At 46.6% G+C, this 27897-nt stretch overlaps 2 protein-coding genes across 2 annotated transcripts; one reads left to right on the plus strand and one right to left on the minus strand.

Annotated features, from left to right (window-relative positions):
- Positions 1–5569: 5569 nt before the first annotated feature.
- Positions 5570–7058, minus strand: LOC144157869 (speckle-type POZ protein-like). The gene is made up of 2 exons (XM_077688590.1): positions 6593–7058; positions 5570–6454 (listed from the first exon to the last, which is right to left on the minus strand). The coding sequence occupies exons 1-2, from the start codon at positions 6808–6810 to the stop codon at positions 5737–5739; spliced, it is 936 nt and encodes a 311-aa protein (XP_077544716.1). The 5' UTR covers positions 6811–7058; the 3' UTR covers positions 5570–5736.
- A 2925-nt stretch (positions 7059–9983) lies between these two features.
- LOC144158967 (uncharacterized) lies at positions 9984–26505 on the plus strand. The gene is made up of 6 exons (XM_077690182.1): positions 9984–10345; positions 13460–13706; positions 15863–15985; positions 17882–17950; positions 21552–21647; positions 25873–26505. The coding sequence occupies exons 1-6, from the start codon at positions 10066–10068 to the stop codon at positions 26321–26323; spliced, it is 1266 nt and encodes a 421-aa protein (XP_077546308.1). The 5' UTR covers positions 9984–10065; the 3' UTR covers positions 26324–26505.
- Positions 26506–27897: the final 1392 nt, after the last annotated feature.

Genomic DNA, 27897 nt, shown 5'->3' on the forward strand with positions numbered 1-27897 from the left:
AGTTGCGCAAAACTAGGTGACAGTCGTCACACCCCACCAGCCCTCCCATTTCAAGCCCCAAGGTGGGCGTTCACTACGATCGTAATTAGACTATTGGTATGTTTTGGCATGAAATTTCTTTTGGCATTAAATTTCAATTCAGATAGATGAACCGTTATTACTAGCGTGCGATAATAGCCCGTCCCGCTATCGGACACTGCTTGAACATTTGGCGGTGATGCAGCCCGCGCGCCGCCACTTCTGCAGTGTCCATCGGCCCACTCCCGCCGCTCGCAAACTCACTGTCAATAGCAGCAACTCGGCGTTTTATAACGCCGCAATGAGTCCCAAATTTCACTTCAAGCACGCACAGCGCCTCGCACTCAGGCCGAAACACGGCGATATCGCGGGTACCCCGTTTTTGATGAACCCCCGTCTTTCGAGTCGCGTAACTTCCCGCAATAGGTCAAACGACTACATGTAAACCCGGCCACCCCCATAACTAAAACCGCGGTAGAAATCGGCGAAGAGCACTCTGCCTGAACCACGAGAAACTGCTTCGCCCAGCGGCCATGTTTTCCAATCTTCACCGCACCAAGATGGCGGCGTCCAGTAATGTCGTTCTGGAGATGCGGCGCTCCCAAAATTGCTGTTTTAAAATCGACTTGCACAAGTAGTTTGTGAAAACTTTATATGGGAAAACTTTAAAAATTAGCACAATATAACATGTGCAGCCCGACATTGCGACTTTCGAAAAAACTATTCCGCGGACAATTTTATGCGGGTTTTTTATTGAATGATCGATCAATTAAACCTTTAAAAACAGCATCACCTTGAAGGTGCTGGAAAATTATGCCGTCAGTAAGCATTTTCCCCACTGAAATTGACGGGAGCGTTAAAATCCTTGGCTCTCATACTCTTTCGGAGCAGTTTGGCGCAATTTTAGCAATTTTCAAGCTTTTGGAGCAGCCTGGCGCAGGAAAACGAAATTGTATCAAAACTGCGCAATATGCGCAGCTGTCTCACCCCTGACGAAGAAGAATCGTATACATGGAAAGAGTCAGGCAGCGCGTCAATTCCTCGAAACGACAAACGATCCTACGCTCATGCCACATGAAGCACGCACGAACACTGCCAGCTCATCCAGGAAAGACGACGGTCAAGACAAGCCGCGTGCCCTGGCCCAACTCCACAAAACGCAGGTGCCACAGAAGGTGGAAACATAGGTGGAAGCAGAAGATTGAACTCTCAGTGGGCGGCTAACACGGACCTGACGTCTTTTCTGATTAACACGGACCGGTTAGGGAAATTGGGCAAGAGTGTTTTTGATGTTGGCTACAGATAAGGCAGGAGAGCTGGATAACCACTGAAAAGTGACTCCCGACATTAAGTGACCCTTCCTTTATTTATCGGCCGGCCGGGAGGATGTTAAAAATATTAGAGGAAGAAGAGGTAGCTTGGCAGCTGCCTCCTGCAATCACCATCATTATACCATTCCATCCACCATTAAAACGAATCACCACGTCCCGCGGTCCTCGCCTCGGTTCTTCAACAATTATAAAATAAGGTGCTTCATTACAAGGGGAATTGTTTAAGTTTTGATTTTGTTGAAATGTTTCGCCTTATGTACAAGTAGTCAAAAGATGCGCGCATACGGGTGAACTCGAGATCCTGGCACAGTACTTGCGCACTAGCGCACATATATGCAACCGACAGCGACAAAAATCAGAGATCATTAGCGAAATCGGCTCTAAATGGGGCGGCCGACAGCTTCGTTGGTGAATTGTGCGTAAGTTTGTACACCTGCTTCCGTGAGCGGCAGTATGTACTGGCAAAGCATCGTCAAAGGCTGGAGCTTGATTATCAATGTTGCCAGGCGCTGCCGTATACCAAAACGTCGTCAAAAAGCTTCTTTCCGATTGGCTTCAGTATTTACAACGAGAGTGGAAGGCAACGAGCGTTTAGCGGCGATCGAGTGAAGTCGAGGTAAGGGCTCTGGCTCGCTATGGGCGCTTTGTGACGTGCCCTTTAGTGCCGTCAACATCTGGATGGAAAACGGCAGAGAGAAATGGCAGTTTCAATTATTCATCTCTCAGGCAACAAGGTATCCCTGGCTGGCAAGCGAATGTCGAGAGCTGGGAGAAAATTCGTCATCTTTCAACCACGTGTATTTAAAGGGACCCTGCAACACTTGCCATCGACTACTAGTAATGTATTTTGGGATAAAGTCTATTGTCCTAGAAATCTCCTAACTCAAGAATTATGAAAATCCGTTCACAATTAACGAAACTACGCGCGATGAGAAATCGCGCATAATCGTTCCCTCTCAACTCGACCGCGACAGCGCGACGAAAGCTGCGCGCTCTCTCCCGGAGAGGGGGGCGGCTCGCGGCGTTCTCTTCGGCGGCCTTCGATATATCACATGCCGGGTAGTTTTCTCCTTTTCTCCGCAATGCGGAGGGGCCTATTTCCGGTCTGGTGCCACAAAAAAGCAGGCATGGGTGCCTGCTCGCAAGTGCGCGCTCGGGCTGGTAGGGCGTTTTTGAAGCAATAAACGTTTGTAGTCGAGTGGTCCCGTTGAAAGGGAAGTATTGAGCTCATCACTCAAACTCCGCGCGCACTCAAAACACAAAAGAAACGACAAAACTGTGCCTCCAGGTTCAGGCATACAAGAGGTTCGTACACAGCGATGACGACGACGGAAATGGGAGAATCTAGCCGCGAAGTTGACCAGTGACAGCCGATCGGGCAGCCATGGCCTATGTGACGTCCCTTAGGCCATGCATAATGAGGACAACTGAAGAGAGAGCGGTTGGTTTTTCCGCGTCTTTCACATCGATTTGCGCGCTCACCGCTTCACATGCACGTGTAATATTTGGCTCAGGTATTCCTGGCAGTGTAATCTAAACGTCGCGCAGGTTTACTTGCAGTGCTCAAAGAGTGTTGCAGGGTCCCTTTAAAGTGGGCCCCAGCGGCCTCCCAAGGATCTTGTGCCTCCATTCAGTACCCCTCGTGCACTTTAAAGGAGCCATGAAGACAAAATACAAGTTGGGTTTATTAGAAATACTGCTTAGTCCCGATAACAATGATACGTGTGAAGCAGTCGCGACCCCCTAGCCAATTTCCCGCAACTTTTCTATGACTTCACGGAACCTTGTTTGTGCGATTGGCGGCCGCCTAACTGACCTGTCGCGACACATGACTGGACGTCTGTAATGGGGCCTCCATTTGACCGCATCACTTGAATGCTAACGCACAGTTAACGCACTGAAAATTATGTTTTATTGTTGGCCCGTATGACGTCATTCTCGCCCATAACACGTCACTGGCGCAAAATTTGAAAGTTTTTATATACTTCTTGCTTTTTTTGTTAAAAAAACATCTTTTGTGGGTGTAATGGAGCTGACTGAGATACTGAATCCTAGTTCTTTCAAATTAAGCGAAGTTGTATTTTCTCTTCATGGCTCCTTTAAAGGAGTACTGACACCAAATTTAGAGGCCTAAATAACGATATAATTGGCTTCAGTAGTTTGTACAGATTACCCACAGAAATTTTTGGAGCGATCCGAGGCTGGAAACGCATCAAAAATCGATTTTAATTGCCCTGGCCGCGAACTATTACAAATCGGCAGCACTAGCGAAATCGCTTAGGGTGTGACGTCAGGCTATCCGCGATTTTGCGGCCGATTCAGCATGACGTCATACAGTTGTTTCCGGAACTGGAAGCCATAGCCTGCGCTGTTGTTGTGGGCGGTCTCGCTTCGATAGGAGGTTTGGCTTGGCTGCGGTACCGCTGTGAGCAAGGCTTGCGAAGTGCGCACTTCACGTTTCCGCGCAGGTATTGCCATCTCTCGACCGGTCGGCGCACCGCCCGCCGCCCGCCGCGGGGGGCCGGTCAGCGTATACGCTTGCATCGCGGCAGATATCTGATCGCCGCTTTTAAAATAAGCCCTGATAACAATCCCAAGCACAATTTTTCACCACACTAACACCTACTTTCTCGCATGTGGAACTTCATTTTAACGATCAGATTGATTCAGAAGAGCAGCGACAAGCGGTTGCTACCGTCTTGCTACCGTGGTCTGCGCCGGATCGAGCCGCTGAGTGTCCGAGCTGGCAGGCGCGGCCGGCGTGTGCGCGAACTGTTTCCGAAGGCAGGAAACGCTTCACGATTGCCTGCTTTATCCATTTTTTGCGATTAAACGCGCGGGATCTACAAATTCAGCTCAGCGATAGTCGTAGTTGACCATGGAGCAAAAACGGTGGGCGGAGCGACGCCGACGACGCATCGCATGCACGCATCGGGTCATGTGTCTCAAATTCACGCGTACGACTAGTCGTGGTGACAGTCGTAACGATCAGTCGCATGCGAATCGAGTGTACAAATCGTACATGTGTCCAGCGCTTTAGTGTGAACCGCGTGCAATCCGTAGCAGACGATGCAGCGAACGTCCCTGACGTCACGGAGACCATGACGTCAGGCAGTCCGCTTGCAGGCTCTCCTTCGAACGGCCATTTTCCCGCGCGGCGACCGAATTTGAAAGTGGTTGCAATAAACGTGCTATAATTAATTATATGTTGGTGGCTGACGCCTTTCGGTTCGATTTTCGTAATTACTGGGACCATAGGTATTCTTTACAGCATAAAAACTGAAAGCGAGAAATTTCGTGTCAGTACTCCTTTAAGGGCACGTTCGACAGGGGTATAAATTGCTAGCAACAAGCGGACGCGGTGACCGGCTTGCTTCCCTCAACGCATCTCCTGGAATCAATCCACAAAATGCTTCGGCACTCCACACGTGCCCGTTTCCCCATAGTGGGTCAAGGCTCCCGGGGGTACTCAGCCACTGTTAAGAGATGGCGCTACGAACGATTCGCATCGGTGTGTCACTCGATTCATTACAAACGGACATGGCCACCGGATGGAAATGAACAGTTTCTCTCAACTTTCGCACATCGCACCCAAACGGCATCACGCACAGATACTTGTCCTCCCTCCTGAACTTGCCAGGTGTTCTCCGCCGGTAGCGACTACATTAACGATTGCGGGTTTATATCTGAGTAGAGCACAAAGCTACTGACACTGGCAGCTCAGACTTGTGCTCCTATTCTTGTGTGGAAGTGAAGCAACAGGTAACTCGCGAGAATAGCTCCTTAGAATATCCGGCGTCCTAGACACAATTAGTTGGAGGCTTAAATTTGAGGCGCAAAGTGCGGTACTTGCCTGAAGTTAGACAACAAGTTAGATACCAGTATGAGCAGAACTGAAGAAATCCACAGCTGGGACTCGGGTGACCTACTACACTCGGGAACAAGTTAAGCACGGCAACAGCTCATGTACGCTATCACTTCGCCTAAGCGACGGACCCGGATGTCAAGGGGAGCGCGCGTTTTGAAAGGAGATTGCTATGATATACCGCATGTCCTTTATCACGTGGTTTGCCTGTCATCGCTGCAGTCGTTGATAAACATATTAGGCCCCAAAAATCTCGCGCCGTGTCCAAAATATTCCTAGTAACGCACTTGCGCCGCGCGCTGCTGCTGTGATGAGGCACAGCGGCAGCTGAAAGAGAGGAACAGGCTTTCACCGCAGTGTGCAAGGATGCGCATGTACAGTCGAAACCAATCCAGGGTGAAATGTCTTTGTTTCCACGAACTTTTATTGCGATTGCACCTGCTGCAACGAGAAGTGAACTTGGTAATTAACTATGGCGTTTGATGTATCACAGCAACGATCCCAAGTTGCTACAACTAGCGTTCATTTCTGTCCAGTACCGAGAGCAGCGTTTTCGGCCACTAGCGCACAGAAGGCTTCTGTGACGAGGTGCGCATCCTCGCTGGCCATCTTCTTCCAGCCGTCTGTCTCCACGACACTTGCTCCATGGGCTTTGATGAACAGAAGTGCGTTCGCCTTCAACTGGTCGGCGTTATGCGTGTCAGCCAGTACCAACAACTCGGCAGCCGTTTCCACGGAAAGCTTCGAGCTCAGGGCGTCTTCGCACATCGCCTTCAACCTCCCCAAGTCGTACTTGTCGGCCGCGCGGAGGACTTGCTCGGCCATATCGTTCAGTTTGGGTGCGCGTCCCGTGTAGATGAACTCCACCACCTCGTTGAATACCTCGAAGTCGCAGTCCGTTATCTCCACTCGACCTAGCTTGCTCTCTTTCATCTTATGCTCGAACATGGCGGCGAAAACGGGGCTGCGGGCGGCCAGTACAAGTTTGTGCGCGCGAATCTCACGGCCTTCAACCTTCAAGACGACGTCACACGACTGACGAGATTCCAGCAGGAGGCCGAAGTCTTGCGAGAGGCGGCATGCGGGAACCTTCACTGCGACTGCCCCCATCGGCTGCGAAACGTTCACAGACTCCACGAAAGCGAGCACCTCGCACTGTATGGTGAGCGTGTCGTCGGGCAGAAGCCGGTCAGCGCCCTTCAGGAGTCGGTCTCTCGCGATGAACTTCGCGAAGCCCCACCTACCCCAAGGGGGGAAGCGAGAAGTCATTTTTTGCACGTGCACCTCCCGCTTTTCCTCGTCAAGGATGGATAATTTGTACTCGGCAAGGAAGTCCCCCTTTTCGTGGGAGGCACGCATTATGTCAAGGGATACGTACCCTCTGCTTGCCTCATCTTTGCCGTTCGGGTACAGCTCTAGGAGCCAGCAGGCTTTGCCCCGCACCGGCGTCGAAAACCTCGAACTCTCTATCCTCCTTCCGGTCTCTTCGTGACGTAGGCTGAAATTGTGAATGGCCCAGGTGTAGGAGAGCTTGATCACCTTGACGTGCGTTGCGCACGACGCGTCGTTAGTCAACCAACTTGTTTGCGACGCCATTCGGAGCTTCAGTGTCGCACCACGTGCGGCACGTTTGGCGCACGCACTTGACAACAGACGCAGTGCACAAACGGCGAGAGCCCTCGGAGCAGCACCACGTCGTCTTGATCTTCCAATGCTACCCACAAGTGACAAATACTTTCACAATAAATAAAACACGAGCGCACATGAGCCCCACGGATGTCGGGTAACTTCTTTGTGCTTTTAAAACTTCTGCCACTGACTTTATCAGCACACACACAAACACAGGCACCACAGAACAGGGAGGATTTTAGAGAAGCAAAGGTCTAGCTTTGCCTGTAGTGCCAGAAAAAGCGTAGTGGCGGCGTCGTGAACTACCCAGTACGCCCGCTTGATGGCGCTGTAAACACGGCTTTGTAAACATGGCGGATGCTTTTTGCACAGGCCGCTTGAGCTCCTTAATAACATGGCTGCCCTCGCACGGCGGCCGCCGGCTCGCTGCTCCACGGCCGGACTCGACTCTCCTCCTCCCGCGCGCGAAAGGGGCGTCGAGTCCGGCCGTGGCTGCTCCTGCTGGCTCCTGGCTGGCACGCTGGTCGCGTGTTTACTTGCGCCGCGCTAGTGAAGTGATGTTACGCCAGGTGACCAGATGGCCTCGACTGGCACAGACCACAGTGAGCAGCAAGTGAGAACAAATCGTTTATTGACATCCGCAAGTTTACAGAGGCCAGGACATCATTTCATTTCGATCGCTGCAATTGTACGTCGCTTTCGTGACAACATTTTTTTTTTTTGCCATAACAACTCGTTCACTTGCGCTAAGATTTCGAACGAAGGGCACAAATGAAGTATTGACGGCGACAACGGTTTCCTTTGCACCGTCTTTCTAGCGGAGTGCATAACACTCACCTTCTGTTTGAAGAATCGAATATTCTGGCCTCGACAGCTGCCTTCCGATGCGGAATTTCCCACATTTGTCATTCCACAAGCACTCAATTCTCGTGTTTTGCCAGTCCTCTCAACAACTGATGGACGCAAAAGCACATAACAGCAATAACAGTCACGAAACCGGTGCTCCGCGCACATTGAAACGGTCGGCCGTTGCAGCGGTTTCAATTTGAATTGGCGGCTTTGTGGTTGCGAATTCAGAAACAAGGTGGTGCACCAGTCGGCTGTTCGTAAAAAGTTGCGTACATTTTTGCTCAACGGATGTTTGATGCGGAACTTGTTAATAGTATTTTTAAATAACACATTGTAAGCGAACTGTGTGGGCTCTTTGAGTCACGGAATGAATGTTTTGTATTCTATACCAAAAGTAACATTTTGCCTGCGCCGTCTGGTGGGCTTGATGGTCGAAAACAGCGCTTTAGGTTGGTCAAGGTTGGTCACGTGGGGCGTCGATTTTTACGCCGCCTATAGGGAAGACAGGGAACGTCCAAGCTTGCGAGCCCTGTCAGGCACCGAGACTATTTGACACAGTGGCGCAGCCCAGTGGATACTTCTGCAAGCATAACTAAAAAAACTATTTTTCTTACTTTCAACTAGATGGCGGTAACAACCATCCCTATCCGCACTCCTAGCGCGAATAATTTTTGGAACTGTTCGCACTCCTCGAGCCCGACGGCAACTCCGTCCGTGCGCCCAGTTTCTTTCTTTCTTTCTTTCTTCTTCTTTTTTTTTTTGCGTTGCGCTGTTTCTGGCGGTCCTGGAGTCGGCGAAGTGTGGTTTAAGTCTTCGAAGTCACGTGCGTGACTTCCGGAGTGGTACGGGGTGCAGAGGGTGCTTGGAGAAATGTTTCTTCGAACTCTGTATGCTCTGCATCAGTGGTAAATTTGCCTCAGTCTCGTGCCCCACGCGGGGTTCCAGAGGCTGCCATTTATATTTAGCACAACTATTCGCTTTGGAAATATAGTTGGCTGGTTTACTAATTAAATTAAAATTCTTGTGAGACTGGACACAGCCACCTAGCACGCATTGCATTCCTACGCAATGCAAGATACGCTTCAAACAGTTAACAACACGCCGTCGCAAAGTTTTCTGTCATCATTCGCAACACCTGTTCAGCACACACGCGGCATCCTGTAGCCACTATAGAACCGTGCATCCGGTTGTGGTTCGTCTGATTAACGAACTCCGAAAAAGGTAAATTAACTAATAAAGCAGCTATACAATGCCTCAGCACGACCATCTTCAGAAACAGCTGGTAATTTAAAACAAGTACACGACCCACTTTTATTCTTGCAAACGCGCTTGCATTTAAGAGTTGTTTTTCTTCATCCCTGCCATCATGGAGGAAATCTTCACCCTGCGCATAAACGGTGCAAGCAATACGAACTGAAACACACGCTGGCGCACCGCGCATAAAAGTAGAAATAAAATAAGAACAAACAGAACAATGTAAGAAAAACGACTGACCCAACTTCTCTCTTCCGCCCGAACTGATTATACGATTCAGATTGTATTCTCATTATATGCCGTCATTCAAATTTACCCTCAAATAAGCCCTTGGACTATGTATACTTTATTGCTTGAAGCAATAAGCGTTACACAAACGTTATTACCCATAAAGCGCTTGTCTCCTCCACATATTTTGGAAGAAGCTTTAATTTGCAAAAAAAAAAAAAAATATATATATATATATATATATATATATATATATATATATATATATATATATATATATATATATATATATATATATATATATATATATATATATATATATATATATATAACCGTACGATGCAGCTGACCGGACGTATGCTCGCTCCAAACGACGCGTCAGAGCAGTGCGCATAACCGTCAGCAATAATGCACTCTGCCTCGGTGAAAGACCGTGATTAGACGCTGCAATGAAACAATCTTAACCGGGAACGCTAAATATAAACTGCCCGGATGACCGCAGACAACGTTATTATACGGCGACGAACAAGTCACGTCAAATTTCGCGCCTTCGTCAGTCTAGGGAGAGTACGGGGATTCTCCTAGGGAAATTGCATCCCTGCTTTGGAAACGCCGCACGACGAAAGGTGCCCGCCGTAACAACTCCGTCAGACGAATCACAAACGGTGGTGCTGAGAAGGAAATTACAGATGCGCCGCGAAGCTGCCAGCATGGTTGTTTTGATTGCCAGACTTCGCCAAGAACTCGGAGTTGCGCCGCGCCGCAGAGAGAGCCATGCGGTTGAGGAGGAGGGAAACCGGTTGAGAGAGGCGCGGTACTCGTCGTGCCGCATTCAGTTTGGGCCGCCGCACAGCCTTGGCGAGTTTAGCCGCCGCCGCATCCGCCGCCAGCATGTTGCAGCCGCTGCAGCCGCTCCAACCGGGAAATTACACCGTCATCTTCACCAATGACGCGATGGCAACGGTGCCCCGGGTTGTACCGCAGCATAGGGTGCCTCGGCAGCGCTCCCCGCAACGGGGCTTCTACCGCAAAAAGAAGTTTCCCGCGGACGAGTTCATCGAGGCCGTGCGGGAGCACAAGTTCCTCTACGACCACAACGAGCCCGACTTCAGGAACACCGCCAAGAAAGAGGCCGTCTGGGAAGTCATCGGGGACCAGTTCGGCATTTCAGGTATATCAGCTGCTCCAAAAGGCTGGCGCAGCGCTTTCTGCACTCGCCGCGACACAGCTCGCCGACGCCGCGGTTCTTGACGCGGGAGGCCGCGCGTTTTCGCAAGGCGGCTGCAGCGGCGTCGACAGCGCCATTGCGGAAGTTTCTTTCCGGCCGCCGCCGAGGCCGCCGACCTGGCGCGCAGTTGCTCCTCCTCTCAGCTTCTCTTGGATCTCTCCCTTTCCCCCTTGCGTTGCGAGCAGGCAAACGACGGCGCCCATCTGCGCTCCTCGTGTGCGAACGGACGCCGCCGCTTCGCTGCTCTGTTTTCGCACGGTTTTTTTTTTTTAATATGTGGGCAGTCGTTCTTCCCTCCATGCCTACAATTTTGCGAAATATAAAAGAGCTGGAGTATTTACGTCAACGAAAGCGCGAAATTTGAGGTGACGCCTTCTTAGTCGCCCGCGTGGTATTGGTGCAATGTAGCTAGGACAGCTGCATGATTACCCCAAGTTTATTTTTTTTTGTCCTAATTAGTGAAGAAGGAAGCTGTAAACACTACAGAATTGCCGTCTGCTTGCAGTGTGAAGCTTTCCAGAGAACAATTTTATGATGATTGGGGGCTATGACGGCTCCATGATTAAGTCGAGCCTCATTTACTTGCCATAGTCCACAGGGAATTTGTAACCGTTACGAAATTCCCATGTGCTGTCAATACATCGGCTTCTAGGAAAAGAAACAGATGGCAACATGTTTGTCTTCTGGGGTAAAGCTCTAGCCCTTCCCAGTTTCGTTGGGTATAATCATGCACGAAGCAAATAGTCACTACTTTTCCAAATGATAAGCAAAATAAATACGTGTACTTTCTCTAACTCTTTATGCAATGCGCATTTGATACAGGGTTTGCGGTCGCCTACCTGCACACGGTGGGATGGCTGTTAATTTCTTTGAGTGAGAACTACCCGATACACTCAACTTTTAGTGATGCTAGGGAAGCCCGAGTGCACTTCCGCCGAGTGCACTCGGGCTTCCCAAGTGACACTTAGGCTGCGCGCTGCTAAACGACGAAATAAAGTGCCCTTGGCCGTGATGTCAGTGACGATATCCGGCGTAAATGTTACGCAAAATTACTTGAAATCCCCCATCTTTATCGCGTGAGGAATATTGTAAACAATTCGTTGTGTTTGAATTGTTTAAAATCGCAATCGGCGCATCGCACAAGACCACAAAAACAGAGTCGGGACGGCGACTGAACACCGGCGCTTTTATCTTCACTGTTATTCACTGCGCAGTGAATGACAGCTGCATTATTGTTCGGGGGAAATTATCTGAAAGCGTTGAATACAACGAAAATAGGCTGAAACACGAACACAATCACAGGGCCACAAGAAACCACCTACGAGAACGCCGCAGAGAACGGCTGCCATGGAGCAAAACACCCACAAGGCGGCGCTGGCACGTTGTTGAGAGAGAGGTTATTTTCTTATTTTTCGTCGCTGCTTCAATTTTTGTAAAAGTAAATAAGCAATATATCTATAATTAACTTTTAACGTTACTTATTATCATCTAAACGCTCGCGGTTTTACGTTATTTTTTCCGATTTTCGGACTTCTGTTCACGAGATTACTCACTCGGCGAGCTGGCCCCGGTAAAGTGTGTGAGTGTGTTTGGGGACCACACTCAGCTTAAAGTGCGTTCCTTGTAAAGTGTCATTCGCGTTTGCCGTTTAGCTGCTCCCGAATGACATTTTATCCAAGTGCACTCCGTGTAAGTGCACTTAAATAGGCACGTTTGACAGGGGTATAAGTATTTTCTAGGAGCTTTGTGGTGAGGTCTTTAGTGAGTGCCCAAAATATTCGGCAGTCTTTAGGACTGAGTTGATACGGTTTATTTCGTAAAAAGCAGTTAGAAAGAAAAGGTGTCAGTTCAGATGCTTTGGTACGAGTACCCTGGACGACCAAAATGGAAAAGAAAATGCCACAAATCTTTTTTTTTTCATTGTGCGGTTATTTCTGAGGGCAGTTTTTTTTTCCATAGCTTCCACAAACAGGGAAAGAAAATATTACGGTAAATTTGTCTATCAGTGGAATGGGTATAAAAGCGAGATCATGCCAGGAGTTTAAATGCACACAAACTTGATCTACTCTGGACGTGAGTCGAATTACATCGCAGTTCCACTTGATAAAAAGCATCGCTACATCCCACCTCGAGAGGGATGATGGACACAATTCTACAATACCGTCCCACACAGCCCATTGTTTTGATTCGACAAATTTCTCCCTTGCCATCTTTATTGTATCATGCTGTTTATAGCTTATTCTGATGGAAACCAGAGTATAAGTAAACTGGTTTCTGCTGGTAAACTTACGTGGTGAGAGGCTAAAAAAACAAGGTAGAGATTTGTGTTTACGTTGCTTCAGAATGTTCAGGCAAGTGCTGTTAAGTTTGCTGGTATGCAGACCACACAAGCAAATTAACCACTCACTATTGCACATAGGCATGGTTCTCGATTTGGGGTGGCGAAGTCTTGCTGCAGTGTCCCCCTCCCCTTGTCGGGTTCAAGCAACATGGTTCCCGTGCGTACCATTCAAATGCGTTAGAATATGTAAAGTTTATATTATTTATTCTGAAACTCTTTTTAAGGGGCTGTTTTGCTCGGTGCTACGCAAGTTATTTGCGAGGAAAAGCAGAAAGCGGACAAGCTCCGCAACAGATGCAAAAACGGAAATTAAGTGATACCGTGTTTCTCACAACGGCCTGCTTTTGGGCCGCGCCTTTCCGGGGCTGAAAGTAGACAGCTTTTAGGAGGCAACATGAGGGTTCTTCGGCTGCCATTATCGTGAAAACACAAGCGTGGTCATAACCCCACGGGACAGGTTCGTGTGAGTAAAGGTATGGGGCAAATTTGGTGCCCCATACTGAGAGGATTAGGGAGGGCAGCCGCCCCCGGACCCTTCCCCCCTTTTCTGTGCGCATGTGTATGCTATTGCACATAGGTGAAGCCAACAAAGCCGCTGGAACTTCTTTGATTGTGTGGAATTGTAGTGTTTACCTTGGGTCTAGCCCGTTGTACCATATCATTGTACCATATCACTGTACCATACCATTTCTATCCCTGCCATGTCGTATGTGCAGGCAGCAAGGCGATGAGCAAGTGGCGGAACATGCGCGACACATACTTCAAGATCCACAAGCAGAAGATGGATGACCGGCGCCGGAATGTGACGCCGGAGAACGGCAGGCCGGTCAAGGTGTGGGCCCTGTACCACAAGATGCGCCAGATCTTTGGGGTGAAACAGACCTCAGCGTCCAACATCTCGACAACCGGTGGCACCACCAGTGGCGATACGCCTCCCTCCGAAGGCTTACTGCTTGACTCGCAGTGAGTTTGTTATTGACACCCATTTGTTTCCGATGCCATATGCCTTGCAGTAATGGCAGTAATACACACATACCTATACACACATGGGAATTTTTAAGCGAGGATTATGCGGCTAAGGTTTTATGTATTTGTCATGTCTAGAAATGAAAAGTCATGGATGTTTGAAGTGCGATGCATTCTATAGCGCGATACATTGGAGTTGAACCGTTTCGGTATGTTTTTGGAATCATACGGTTACCATTAAAGTCGCCCATCATTCAAAACAGTGCTTCGAACTTGAATTTCATACATCTCACCACTTAAAGCAACGCTAAAAAGTGGGAACAAGTTGCTGTGTATTGGTAGGTTACGGTGCCGAGAATGTAGATACACTATACTTGCAACTAGCCAAAACAGGCGACGACGCCCCGTATACACGTTTGGGTACTATGGTTTGTTACGTCACAAAAGTTGCGAACCGCGAGAGCTCATTGGAGAAGCATCTATAGATGTTTCCCTCAAATGAGCAGTTCCTAAGTGATTGACCACATGAAATAATTGTAAATAAAGACTTTCCGTGAGGTGATCTTATCTAAAATCGCAGACTGCAGGCCTTATACATTGCTAGACTGGCTGCTTCCCATGCTGCTTGCCTCGCACTTCAGCTATCCATCCTGCTTTCAGTTTTGTTTTGGAAAAGCGATGGTGTGCAATTAGCGAAGTCAGTAATCTACGATGGTGAACGTAAGAGCTTCTGTAAGCAACGTGAAAGAGGCAAAAGGAAGGTTCACTGCAGGTGGTTAAGCGACTAGCCTGATCTTCCTGTCTTCTGTTCTTTGTGCGCGGAGGTGGCTATGCTATCGGTAAAGCATTACTCAATTCGATTCGATGGTGCTTTATTGTGCGCAGAAGAAACAATATACAGTGTATATACAGGAGGAGGTCCCACAGTCTAAGACTGAAGGCCAGTACTGCAGCCAGTTTCGAACTTTATCGGCCATGAAAGATCCAGGGTGCTTACTGCAGTGGTTATCTTACCGATCAGACCTTGTGCTGTTCCCTTCGTCACGAGTCTCACTTGATAATCCATAAATGGCGCGTCGTGTAGTTTTACCCTTCTTAAGCTTGGGCGCAAACGACCGGGGAGGGCCTTGGCTACTAGTATTGCTACTCGACACGGGTGCCGGTGAGAGAGTGTTTATATCACGCTATGTTCGGGTGAGAAAACTGAATACGAGATGGTCGTGATCGCCAGACAAAGACGTGCGCCTGAGTGATGCCTTCGTGGTCGGCCGCGCTTGCACGAGATTAGATACGGTGCTTTTTGCTTCTGAAGGGGCTTTGTTCACAGCTAACTTGATGGGGTCGTGGTGTCTGTTGTGTGCGGGCACACCGGTCGCTTGAGAATTTCATACATTTCTCGTTCCGTCGGTGTCAAATAGTAAAAGTCCAAGCCAGTCTCCTTGGCCTGACAAATGTTCTCAAGACGGGGGAATCGGCCATGGCTTGGAGACGTACCGTTGCCAGCGTGGGAGCACCTTGTGCCGCCATGCGCCAACTGTTTACGCTCTAGACCACACCGGTGCCTCGCTCCTACCTTGTGACACGATGGCAATGTGCATGGCTTTTCTCCTCCCCCTTGTAAAGTGGTCATTTATTTCACCGTGAAGCAACCGCTGTTAAGCCTAGCGTCTGTCCTGTGGTTTTCTTCCTCATGCGTTCCGTCCTTGCGCAAGTACAATGTACCCAGTATCGTCAAACCAGCTAGCCCAACTTTCCGTCCCTAATTCAAAGCAACTGCTGATTGGCACTCAGTTATACCTTAGAGCTTGTGCAAGCTTTATCGTATAAAATGTTGCCTTGGGCTTTAGTATTTTATAAAATATAGGTCTTCACAGCTTCACGCAAAAACCTGTTTTTTTTTTCACATTGTCGGTAGCAGGAAACAAAGCTATCTACGAAATTCACTGGGCTAACAAACATTGAACAGGTCAAGTGAAGAAGGATGAAAGACACTTCGCGTAGTCCTTAGGCGAAACTCACTTCACTTCCCTTACATCTGTTTGATGTTTGCTAGCGCGATCAATTCCCTAGTTAGCTTCCAAGTGGCCCTAGTTTCTGCCTTAGCTCTCTGTGGAATGAGATGTTTACCCTTTGTAACTTGTCTCACCTTTTAGGGGCGCGGCCACCAGCCACAGGGAACTGCTGACGGTAACCTGGCCGCGAACCAATGTTGCGGACATGCACAATCCTGAACTTCCTTCGAGCAATGCTGATGCAACGCTGCACTTGGACGACAGGTAATAAAAGTGTTCACAGCTTACTTGTACGTCTTGATCGAGATCTTCTGTATGCTTTTAAGAAAATACTCTTCTTCCAAACAGACAGACGAGCGATGAGAAAGAAAGCTGATGTTTGGCGCATTTATGTTTCCCGTCTTTATCCCCTTTGTTCACGTCACGCAGTTAGATGCCGGATGCAAGCACTGTCATGTGCCTTGCCAGGCCTAGCGTACTCGTTTTGAATTCAAGGGAGCCAAGAATCAGTTTTACCCAGAAATTCTGGAACCGAGTTAATGTAAAAAAAAACCTTAAATGGTCACTCATACTTTTGCCCTTAGCCGTCTCAGCTGCAGGGAATTATGGATATCTGTATCAGAAAGAGCATTTTTGGTTTTTGGTTGGTACTTGATTCATCTGTGATATCTCTGTACCCAAACAAATCTACAGAGGTGGATTGGATGTCGCACTTTGCATAGGTGGCATAGCAGCATCGTTGCACTTTGTTTTAGAGCATGGATGTCAGTTACACATGCTTCTGTGGTCAAAGGAGTCGGCTCTGTAATTTCGCTCGAACAGACTCGTGGCACTAGTGTAGTCCTTAGCTTTGGCCAGACTTGTACAAAGAGCGTTGCAAGTAATGGATTACTTGTAATCAATAACATTCTGCTGTAATTCTATAACGCTTCAATTACTTTCTTTAAGGAGCAATGGTTCTTGTAAGTCAATCACCTTTTTCCTGCAATTGATCATGAAATTACCCATTACAGTATTTCTTGACTTTTTTTTTTCGTGGTAGGGTTAGATCCACTTGGGTCACTCAGCTGTGGGCATGGACACCGGTAGGGGGCTGCAAAAGGGGTACCTGCCCTCCCCAAGTCAGCCCAGCACAATTGCCCTGCCCCTCGCCCTTTCCCTCATCCCCCTCAGTACAATGTGTTTGCCCCCCTCAAGATAAAATCCTGCCAACGCCCATGGCTGCGGGCAAAACCCGTCTTCCTGCACCATGTCTGCTGGTGCTGGTGTCCGTGATAGATATTTCTGGAAATGTTTCTATTTTTCACACAAGCGGAGCTACGCTTTGAAATTTGAGACAGTAGCGCGCACTGCTAAAACAACCTTCGACGATAATTTTGGATACGTTCGTGACGTAGCGATTTTTTTCGACTCTCTTTTCTGGCAGTGTCACATTTTAGGCCATGCTATATCTATATCTGCAGCCATAATTAAAAAAGTCGTGCGAAAACAACTCTGGGAAATAATTGATTATTTTAGAGTAATTTTATTATTTTTTGAGGCTGTAATTGTAATCGTAATTGGCTACTTTTTTCGGTAACGTGTACAACTTTAGATTTGGCCTACCACCAAATTAGTCACGGACAATTTTTCCTAGCCAGCACAGCAGGATGCCATTTCATTTCTCATTCTTGGGAAACACGTATTTGCTCGAAATCAACGTTTGCGGTGACACGCAGCGCTGACGAGCTCGTGAAACAACTGCTTCTTTGAATCGGAAAAGGATCGTTGGTGGAGCTGTCTATTCTGAAGCAAGGCAGCAAGCACACTCTTCTCTCCTATATTGATTCTTTAGCCACAGTGTGTCGGATCATCTGGCGTAATTTTGATAGAGCCATCACATCTGGATTTTTTAATTGGCTCTAGTCATGTCGGCTACTATGCTCTCTGACTTGCATTCAATGCAGCTTCTTGATGGCGGAGGGAATAGTTTTCTTTATGTTTTCTGGTGCTTACGCTTGAAGACAGGGCGAGTGATCTTGCTTGTATAATGACCGGCCATGATCTGAGAGGCTTTGTTTTCTTGTGCCAAGAAATCCGTCGAGTGCTTCCCGTCTTGTGTAGCCATATTGGTGAATAATGCATGCATCTTTTGATTTTCACTCCGATGGATCTGCGCAGCCCCACGATTTCTGTCAAACAAGAGCCCATGGAGGAGATCGAGATGACCATATCGGAGCACGAAGCGAGGTAAGCGTTCCCTCAAATCCTCACCTGTTTTTATAGCTAACTGAATCCCTGAGAATTTTCTTTCCCCTCTGTTATTGCTTGAGATTCTTTTTATTCTTCCTTTACTACATTATTTAAATCAGTCTTGAAGTACTTCCGCTGTGTGGGAACCAGTTAGGAAAAGTTTAAGCCATCCTGTTTCAGGCAGAACCAGGCATAACAGAAGGAGTCTTACTTAATGGCGTCTGTAGCAGAATAACAGCTCACGAAGCGACTTTCCATTCTAAGATATATACAAGCCCAAACACGTCCTGTAAATCCGCCTAGCACCATTTACTGGCTTGCTTCAAACAGCTCTTGTGTTCTTTAGAGCAACTGCAAAATGAACTGCAGTGTTTGGCCTCTGTAGTGGTGGTGGTGGTGGTTGTGTGGGATCAGGCGGGGTTAGCCTGGCTGGATATGACGGCAATTGCTCCGCCCAAGCTCCTCCTAATTAGTCAATGGTAGTGTCCTTTCACCACGAGTTTGCCAGTTCTGTCTCCTGAAGGAAGCTTAGGAGAAGGCGCAACGCGTCTCTGCGCAGCATCCAATGTCCCCTTGGAAAGATGATGTGGTCCACAGTGCTGTGTGGGGCTGCCAGCTTTCGAATCGCTGAGAGCATTGTAGTCCGCTCGACATCATACTCTGGGCAACACATTACGTAGTGGTGTTCATCCCCTATCACTGCACATGACGAACACAGAGGCGATCGCGCGAGGCCCACCTTGAATAGCCATGCCGTGGTCTTTGCTGAGCCCGTTCGGATGTGGTACAGCAATGTTGCCTCCGATCTTGTAAGCCCCTTTGTGACGCAAGGCTGGTGACAGGGATTTCCCAAGGACTTGAAATGTTCAGCCACTGTGTGCCTGAAGTCATTCCAGTGATTGGGGAAAACTTTAACAGTCGGTGAAAATTGCAGCGCACTCCGTGCCATCTGATCAGCGGTCTCATTGCCCTTGACGCCAACATGGGATGGAATCCATTGAAACCTCACATTAAAACCCTTGCTGCTGAGTTCTTGCACAAGCCGTAAGGAACGCTGACGGGCCCTTTTCATGGGGATGCAGCCGAAGGGTAGAGTTACAGGTTTTAAAGTGAACGGCCTTAGTTTGAGCCTCAGCAAAGCGAATTTATTTTCCAGGGCCAGTGAGTTCTTTAATATAAAATGTTCTGTCAGCTCAACTTTGTGCTTTCTTTTCCTAAATCGAGGTCTTTGGCATCTTTCTGGCCATTTGAGAGGTGGGTTCGGGCATACACACACGTTTAATTAAGGGTCTGCACTGCACCGGAAGTGCTGGGCTTGTACCTATCGGCGAATGCAATATCGGGCCCCACTGCTGGCACACAGCTACATGCCCACAGAGCAAGACATATGTGCACTGGACAGCCCTTCCCACAAATTTTAAAATGAGCTTGCAAGAGCAGAAGCTTTGGCAAGTTGGTAATACTACATTGCATTAGTGGCGCAAACTAACACGGGGATTGGAGAAGAAAACAAAAACATAGACGAAACGAAGCACTGTGTTGAACATCGCCTTCAGCTGCATGGGTATGCACTGTGGCGTGCTTAGCTCCATGGCCGCTTGCTTCGACCAGTGGCGCAGCGCTCACAAGCCGAAGGGCTCTCATTAGTGCACAGCGATTCTCAGAATACCGGCATGTCTGTTTGGCAGTTACAGAATGATGCTTTCACATACACTAGGACCAGTGGTGCAGCGCTCACAAGCCGAGGGGCTCTCATTAGTGCACAGCGATTCCCAGAATACCGGCATGTCTGTTTGGCAGTTACAGAATGATGCTTTCACATACACAGCTTGTCAAAAGCTTGTTTTTTTTACTTGTTTTTTTACTTAGGTGTCCTCGTGGTTTTTAAAGATGATAGCCTTTCTTGGGCTACTTAAACGCGAAAATTTCGGCCTGTCTGTATGTCTGTCTGTTTCTCGATTCAGCCGCGTGGCTAGAACCTCAACGAACTGTTGAGGGAGACGTTTATATAGGAAAAATATTTCCAAAATACTGAATCTGGTGGCAGGGCTCATACTGGTCAATTTTGTTGAGCAAAAAAAAACATTAGACACATTTGAGGCACAACATCAATGCACAAGTCATATTTGCACTGTTCTTTTAATTAAAATTATATGGCTGCTTGATGTTTGCGATACCAAATGAGAAAATACGCCTTGGAAAAAATGTTTCGACACCAAAATACAAAAACCACTCTAGTCGCCCTCTCGGGGCGGCATTCGAAGTTTCAAGAAATTGAACAGCAACAAAAGGTTCCAATACATGCTGAGCGAGCAGTGGAGTTCGGCGAAATTGAATTGGCTTGGGAAATATCTTCCACTGTGTTTTTACCGGTAAGAGTGAGGTTGGACGTTAAGGTGGGCCAGAAAGGGAAGAGAGGCATTTACATTGCAGGGGTAGCAGAAGACTTTTCTTTCGACGGCATTTGCAGCGATGTTAGCAGATATGCAGCCATTTTTTTGCTCCTCCAATCCCCTTTTACAATTGGTGAAGGCATGAATTATGAAGTTCCGGAAATCGTATTTCTAGAGCTTTTTGAACTTGTTCGTATAGCTGCGCTACAGGTGATTGTGATGTTGAATGGTGAAATCGGTGATTTCTAGATTGGTGAAGGCATGAATTATGAAGTTCCGGAAATCGTATTTCCAGAGCTTTTTGAACTTGTTCGTATAGCTGCGCTACAGGTGATTGTGATGTTGAATGGTGAAATCAGTGATTTCTAGATTTCTGTGAGCACTTTTATCACTTTTACTGCCTTTTAACTTGCAGTGATCGCTCTTTAGGCGTGTCATGTCTTGGTGTACTGGGTTAAGCATGGCCGTAATGTAACAGATTTGTAGAAACAGTGGTTTGGGAATTGTCGGATAGCGTGGAAGCATTCTTTTCAGATGTTCACTTCCAACGCACACATCTCTGTATGTTTGCCTTGGAGGGCCTAGGATCTTATGCTAAGGGGACCTTTAATTGCCCTAGGACTGTTTATCAAGTACCCACGTTGCCCTTGTACACCTGTAGAGTGCATCGTGTTGTGGGTTACGTGCAGACTGACCGATAGATTTCTAGGGGGAGCCGCTAAATAATGCTAATGCTTTATAACCTAAGAGGAAAATAAAGTCATGCATTGTCATCACATAGATGCAATGTGCCTGACTGGATTGCGCACACAGATGGGCTGAGTCACAAAATTATTTGTCACTTGGTCTGGTGCTAATTAGCCACTAAGGGGACAATGCAGTCAGTTGGTGACATCATGCAATAATCTGTGGCAATTTCAAGCTTTGAGTGTGTAGCCAGCTTTCTCAACATCTTCAACTGATTTGCGGAACAATACGCCCGGTGTAGGTGAGGCAGCATACTCTTTGCAAATCTGGCCATAGCAGAAGCAATTTCCACTGTAACAAAAATGAAACCTCAACAAACTCACTTTAGTTCATATCAATAAGTTCTCAAGTTTTTTTTCACTAAGAGCAACGTGCCATTATGTGTTGGAGACTTGTGTTGTGCCTACTGACATGAGTCCAGTGTGACGCGACTTGACCAGTTTCATGTGTGCTTGCAGTGAGGCGTCCGGCTGCGAGAACTCTGAGCACGAGGATGAATCCACGATGGCGTCGATGCAACACAGCATAAGTGTGGCCAGGTCTCTCTTTAAATTGTGAGTCTTTGGTACTATGCACATATGCACATTTGTATAAGGTTGGGCCATATACATTACCCCAACTATGGTGGTGTCTCTACCCTGGAAACGAGTCACAGCTGCTTTGACGCTGTATACCTAGCATGGACTTCACAGTACCGGGAAAAGGCAATAGAGAGTTATAGCTGAGCAGAGAACAGGTCTTGGTATGACGCTTGGTACATGGTCAGCACACCTGCACATGCTCCCCAGGGCTGAATTGAGAAATTTAGATGCCTGAGTGTAGCTGCATTTGGAGCCCTAGAGATAAAGAATAAAGATGATGACACTAATTATCAAATATGACACAGAATTTTTATAGGCCCATAAGTTAAGCTCGCCCATCAGTGATAAAATATACGTCGTTACTATGTGTTTAAAAAGCTAAACCCTTCTGTTAATTTCGAATACTTATTTAATGGTTATTACCGGACCTGCACCTTGGAATGTTCTAACCATTACTTCATTATAAATTTACAATGAACTAAGTGGCTGCATCGGCACACTGCACAGTTCAAGGAAGAGAACAGGATTTTCTTGAAAACAAGGAACACATTTTATTGAAAATTCAAGCTTCAAGTTATTAATGCACAAAATTCAAGAAAATTTATGTACTGTTGCAACCTTTGAACATTAAAATTACCATACAAATAGTCATATTCGTTGAACTCACTTTCAAAACAGCTACATTACGTGCAATAAGTAAAAGCAGTCGTTTCGGACACCAAGTTTATTACTCATGACAAAGTGAGAACAGAGGGTGACTTTCGTCATATTTGCACTGATCAAAAGCAAGCAAATGGGAGAAGCTAGCAATCGGATAAGACACAAATAACACTTAAAGCGCTATCATGGAGCGTTCCAAACTCACCAATGTGAATATAACTTTATGACAAGAAATATCACTCAACAGGGTCCTTTCGCTCGAAATGATGGCTAAAAAATTCGACTTCCTTTCGCGGACAACTGAGTGCAAGAAATTCTTCATTGAACATAATTTTGAAAGGTGCATTTATTCTTGCAGTTTAGTACAAAGATAGTTCAGCGTAATTCGAGAACAGTGAATACATTAAGAAAAGAAAATTCCTATAACGGAAACATACAAACGCATATCGGTCGGACATTTTGAGAAAACTGCTAATGCCTTTCTTGACAGCTACAGCTGTCGAGGTAGGGAAAGGAAAGAAGTGGGTTGGTTAAGCAGAGAAAGTGGAGTGGAGAGCTCCCTTGTACCAGATGCTTGAGAACTTTCAAAATTTGAACACCTTGTGAATAGTGATTTATTTGATTCACAGTGCAGTTGTAGTGTTGAAAGATTTAGAAGTTTTTGAATCTGAAATTAAAATAGTTATATAAAAGCTGGCTGTGCTGCATGAAATGAATTCATTCAGACTTCCTCGCACTACACGTTCTTTCTGGTTGTCTCCTTCGCATGACAACGAAGCTGGGCAAACAAAGCTTAACACGTGCTGGCCTGGCTCAAAATGTGGATATAGAAACTGCAATGTATGCTAGCTTAAAGGGACCCTGCAGCACTTACCACTGACTACACATAATGTATTTCAGAAGACTGTTGTCGCAGCAATTGTCTTCCGCACGAATTATAAAAATCCGTTCACTATCACCAAAGCTACGCGCAATGAGAAATTGCGCATAATCATTCCCACTCAACTCTTCCACAGACTATGCGATAAAAGCCACGCACCCTCTCCTGGAGAGGGGGTGGCACATGGCATTCTGTTTGGTATATCACCGCCAGGAGAGTTTTCTTTTTTTCTCCGCAACGTGGGGAGCTGTTGCCTGTCTAGTGCAACAAAAAAACAGGCATGGCTGCCTGCTCGCAATCGTGTGCTTAGGCTGGTTGGGCGTTTCTGAAGCAATAAACGTTTTTTTGTCGAGGGATCTGGCTGAAAGGGAGGTATTGAGTTCATCACTCAAACTCTGCGCGCACTCAAAACACAAAAGAAACGCCGAAACTGTTCGTACAGGTTCAGGTATAGAAGAGGTGGGGGCACAGCGCCGCCAACGGCAGATCGTCTGAGGAAATGCGGGAAATAAACCGGGAAGTTGACCAGCAACAACCAATTGGGCAGCCACCACTGTAATAATGGGTCCACATAATGGGGGAAATTGAAGAAAGTGCAGTTAGTTTTTCCGCGTCTTTCACTGCGATTTTTGTACTTACCACTTCACGCGCACATGAATATTTGGCTGAGGTATTCATGGCATTGTAGTCTAAATGTCGCGCAGGTTTATTCGCACTGCTCAAAGCGTGTTGCAGGGTCCCTTTAAGTGAGACGCTACTTGTGTAAAATTTATGTGCCCAAAAAACGTTTCCAGTCAATATTGTGACATGAATGAGGGATCGCGAGCTATTATTGGCAGTAAAATGTTGGTCAGGCGAGCCACTGGAATGCCTAGCGATGCCCTTTTAGTGGCTGAAAGTACTGGAGGCAGACAAATGTGCTTCCTGTACTCACAGCATATTGAAAAACTTGCATTATTTGCGTCTATGTATTGCAAATTTTTGTTCCACTGCTTAGCCATTTTGCCTTAATTTGTTCTTTTGAACTTTTTTTCTTTATCAGATAAGTAATATGCACTCGAATGTGTTATGTCCTCACTGCATGTGCCATATTCCCTAAAGGAAATATCCACATGTTTGAAATATGATTCAATTCTATTCGCAGTCAGTTTTTATTCATATTTAGACACAACGTCGATAGAAAGTCTGCACCAAAGTGCCTTATACCAGGAGGTCCTGCCTGAAAGGCAGAGCTCATGGCTTTTGGTGAAACAAACGCGAAGATTGTCAACCATCCCATGCGGCAGCTGCCATCTCGTCCCGACCTGCCATGAACTAAGTCTCCGTACAGTGGAAGTTGAGGTTGAGGCACCGCTGTCAGTTTGTTGATGCCAATATGGGCAGCAAGCACACTAAGGAACAGTTTTTAGACTGGTTGAGTGGCGCTGATGAAAGTAAGGGGCCTCATAACTGGCCGCAGCCCTCATAACTGTCCTCCTTAAACTTGGCACTTATGCATACAACTGGTTTCGCTTCCTCTGCGCATGTACAGGCTCCGGCAAGGTACCAGGTACCTTGCCGGAGCCTGTCTTTTTGCACGTAGCCGGTTCCTCCAATCTGTTAATCTGCTATTACACTCTGTGGGAACTTCAGATTTAAGTGTCGGCAAATTGAGTGCCGTGGTGTCTGATGTGCACACATTTATCTCGGAAAGCTCTTTCTCAAAAAACTGTTGAATTAGATTGAGAACGTGGTTGAGCAAGCGAGTACACTCAACATTAGTGGCAACAAGGTGACACCCCTTTCCTGTCAAACAAAAATATCGGGTGTGCCAAAAGACAGATAGAGTGAATGGGCACTCCACTCGAAGCGTAGGATAAAACAATGGAGTGTGGCTTCCCACTGGAAACAAACCAAATAAAACGAATCCTAAAACATAGTTTGTGGAAGTATCTCGTTCTCTCTATTTAGTATCTTCAGGCTATAATAAATCAAATTTACTCAAACTTGGTAACTATGAGGAGTGAGAGATTGATTGAAAAACGCAATCATTTTTAAGTTTTGGTTGAGTTCAGTCATTAAAGGTACTGAACTGGCCACTGTCTACATTGTGTTTGTTTAACATTGGCTTGTTTATTTGCGATATCTAACTACAGACCACCCTAAGTTAACATACATGTGAGTGCATTTTATAATGCTGGAAATATTGCTGCAGAACTACAAAATGCAGAATGCATACAGCGCAGTAAGAGCTGGTTCCTGCTGTCTACACAATCTTATATATGTAGCTTTGCGGTTGTCCTTGCAACAGTTCAGAAAGGACTGCTCATCAGGCAACAAATTTAAAACTATCGAACGGGATGTCTTAAAAGGTACTCACTACATACCAATTTAAAATACCTGCAAGTGTGCAATAATAGAAATAGATAATCATTCATACATAATTAATCAAATTGATTCAATCAAAGAACACTGTGTATTTGGCCACATGAATGCCAAAAACACACAGAGCCATTTCTTTGAAGCGTCTTTCATTTTACATGACAGTGTGAATACACATAATGGCCCAGATTTTCCATTTCCATCTAAAGTGCAGCCATTAACCCACCTGCATGATTGTCAGTCTGGGCATGCGGGTAAACATATAGGGATTTGGTAACAGCATCGATCTTCTTGCAGGCGACGCAAGGAGTTCAAAAATGCAGTAAAGGACTTTGAAGCGATGCAGCAGCACCCCACAGTCGTCATGTGCTCGTCGTTACCCACTGAACTGTCGTCCCTGCCGCAAAGTGGGCCAGGCAATATGTGCAGTGTTGCTAACGTGACGCCTCCATCAGAAGTGGTGAACACAACAAGCCCCACGCGCTCTGAAGCAGGGACGCAGACTTTGCTACAACAGGAGCAGGTTGGTAGTGGTTCCAGAAGTGCCAGTGATGTTACCAAGTCCGCCCCTTCCCGATCGCCAGCACTCGCGCAACTGTCTATGCCATCTGCATCATTTGGAAGTGCCGATGGCCTGGAACACTTCGGCTTGTTTGTGGCGCAGAGAATGCGGATGATGGATGCGGCGATGCAAGCGCGGCTGATGTCCACCATTTTGAACCTGGTCTTGGAGACACCTTCTGGGTGAAAGTTGCTGTGTTGCTGGCACTGAATTCTCTGCAGGGTTTCTGACATTGAAGAAAAAGCGTGCGCAAGGTTGTGTGTATGTGTGAGTGTTTGTGCTTTTCATCTTACATTGAGGCATTTTTGTTACCATTAAGATGAACAATTAAACAGCGATTGTTCTAAATAAAGAATCGATGACTGTCATGTCTCCTGCCTTTCGACAGCTCCTGCCACTTTCAAAAGAAATGACAGATGTGCACGTGCGCACCACTACATCCACCCAGTCGCGCATTCGGTTTTCTAGAAAAATAAGTGGTGCCATCCCTACAAATATATCGCAACTGAGTGCGACAATGACATGCAGTGTTGCAGAGCAACATTCAAAGTGCAAAACTTCTAATGGGAGAACGAGCACGGAGGCTCCCAGGACAGCTCACATGATTTTCCAGAGCCACCCAGCATACACGCGTTTGCTTTTTTTTCAGGTCCTCCCCAGCAGAAGTTAATGTAGGCAAGCTGGGTAGGTTACCAGTTTTGATGGAAAACGTATTATTTTAGTCCTTGATGGCTGGTATTTCAGATGCAGAGCTTGATTGTTGACTTCTGGGATTTATCGTGAATACTCTGTTTTGTTTTATGCAACATTAGGGACGTCATTCAATTTGACACTTAGCTTACCGAAATCACCCCAAAGCTCTTTGATATTGCACAGAAAAATATGAAAAAAGCTTGATGTGTGTTCAGATAATCAAGGCAGACATTGCGCTTAGAAAATAGGCACAGTTTTAGTTGACGGAAGCATTAATATCACAAGTTTACCTAGTATTGCTGGGGAAAATTTGAGAAAAAGAAGCATAGTGGAGGTAAGAAGATTGCAGAATCTTTTTGTTCGAAGTTCATTTTTATTGCTTTTAGTAACACGCTGACTCAATGTTAACTTCCAAATTGCATTTGCATTATATACTTTATTGGCCAACACCATCCTCGTAGAGGTTGGCTGCTAGTGGGGCAACACCAAACCGGTTTTGCAGAAAAACTGGTTATGCGGTTATTTGATTCACTAATTATTTGAATGCTGGATAACTGCGACTGGAGTGATCGGTTTGCTTACCTTGTTAACCGGTTTTGTATCCGGTTTTCTGTTTTATTTCCAAAGATTCCAAGAGTGTAATATAACAGTGTAAGATAAGTGTAATTGTTTTTCCATTAAGAAGTCAAAAGATTGCAGCCTGTATGTTAAACAACATATTTTAGAGAGTATGAGTTCGGTTTCTCACAAAATATCATCATACACACGATCAAACTGAACAACAAAATAGCCTGTTTGTACTTCCGTTCATTGCGTTACAATTTTCGAATATCGGATTAATGGGCTATTGAAACTAGATGTACTCATTATCCGTAGTCGAAAATCCGGATATCTTGAAAACTGGCTTATAAGGCTGGAGTTGCTCTCAGCCGCTTCAACTGGATATCCGGTTTGACCGATATTTGCCCACACTATTGGCTTCTGTGCCCCACAACACTTGCCTCATGATTACTATTAGTTTTGTGATGTGGTACTGTGAGCAAAATGCTCAGCACGATGGTAGTAAG

Source organism: Haemaphysalis longicornis, unplaced genomic scaffold, assembly GCF_048455015.1.
Source record: "Haemaphysalis longicornis isolate Haplotype H1 unplaced genomic scaffold, Haemaphysalis longicornis Haplotype H1 scaffold_10, whole genome shotgun sequence".
In the NCBI taxonomy this organism is placed as follows: Eukaryota; Metazoa; Arthropoda; class Arachnida; order Ixodida; family Ixodidae; genus Haemaphysalis; species Haemaphysalis longicornis.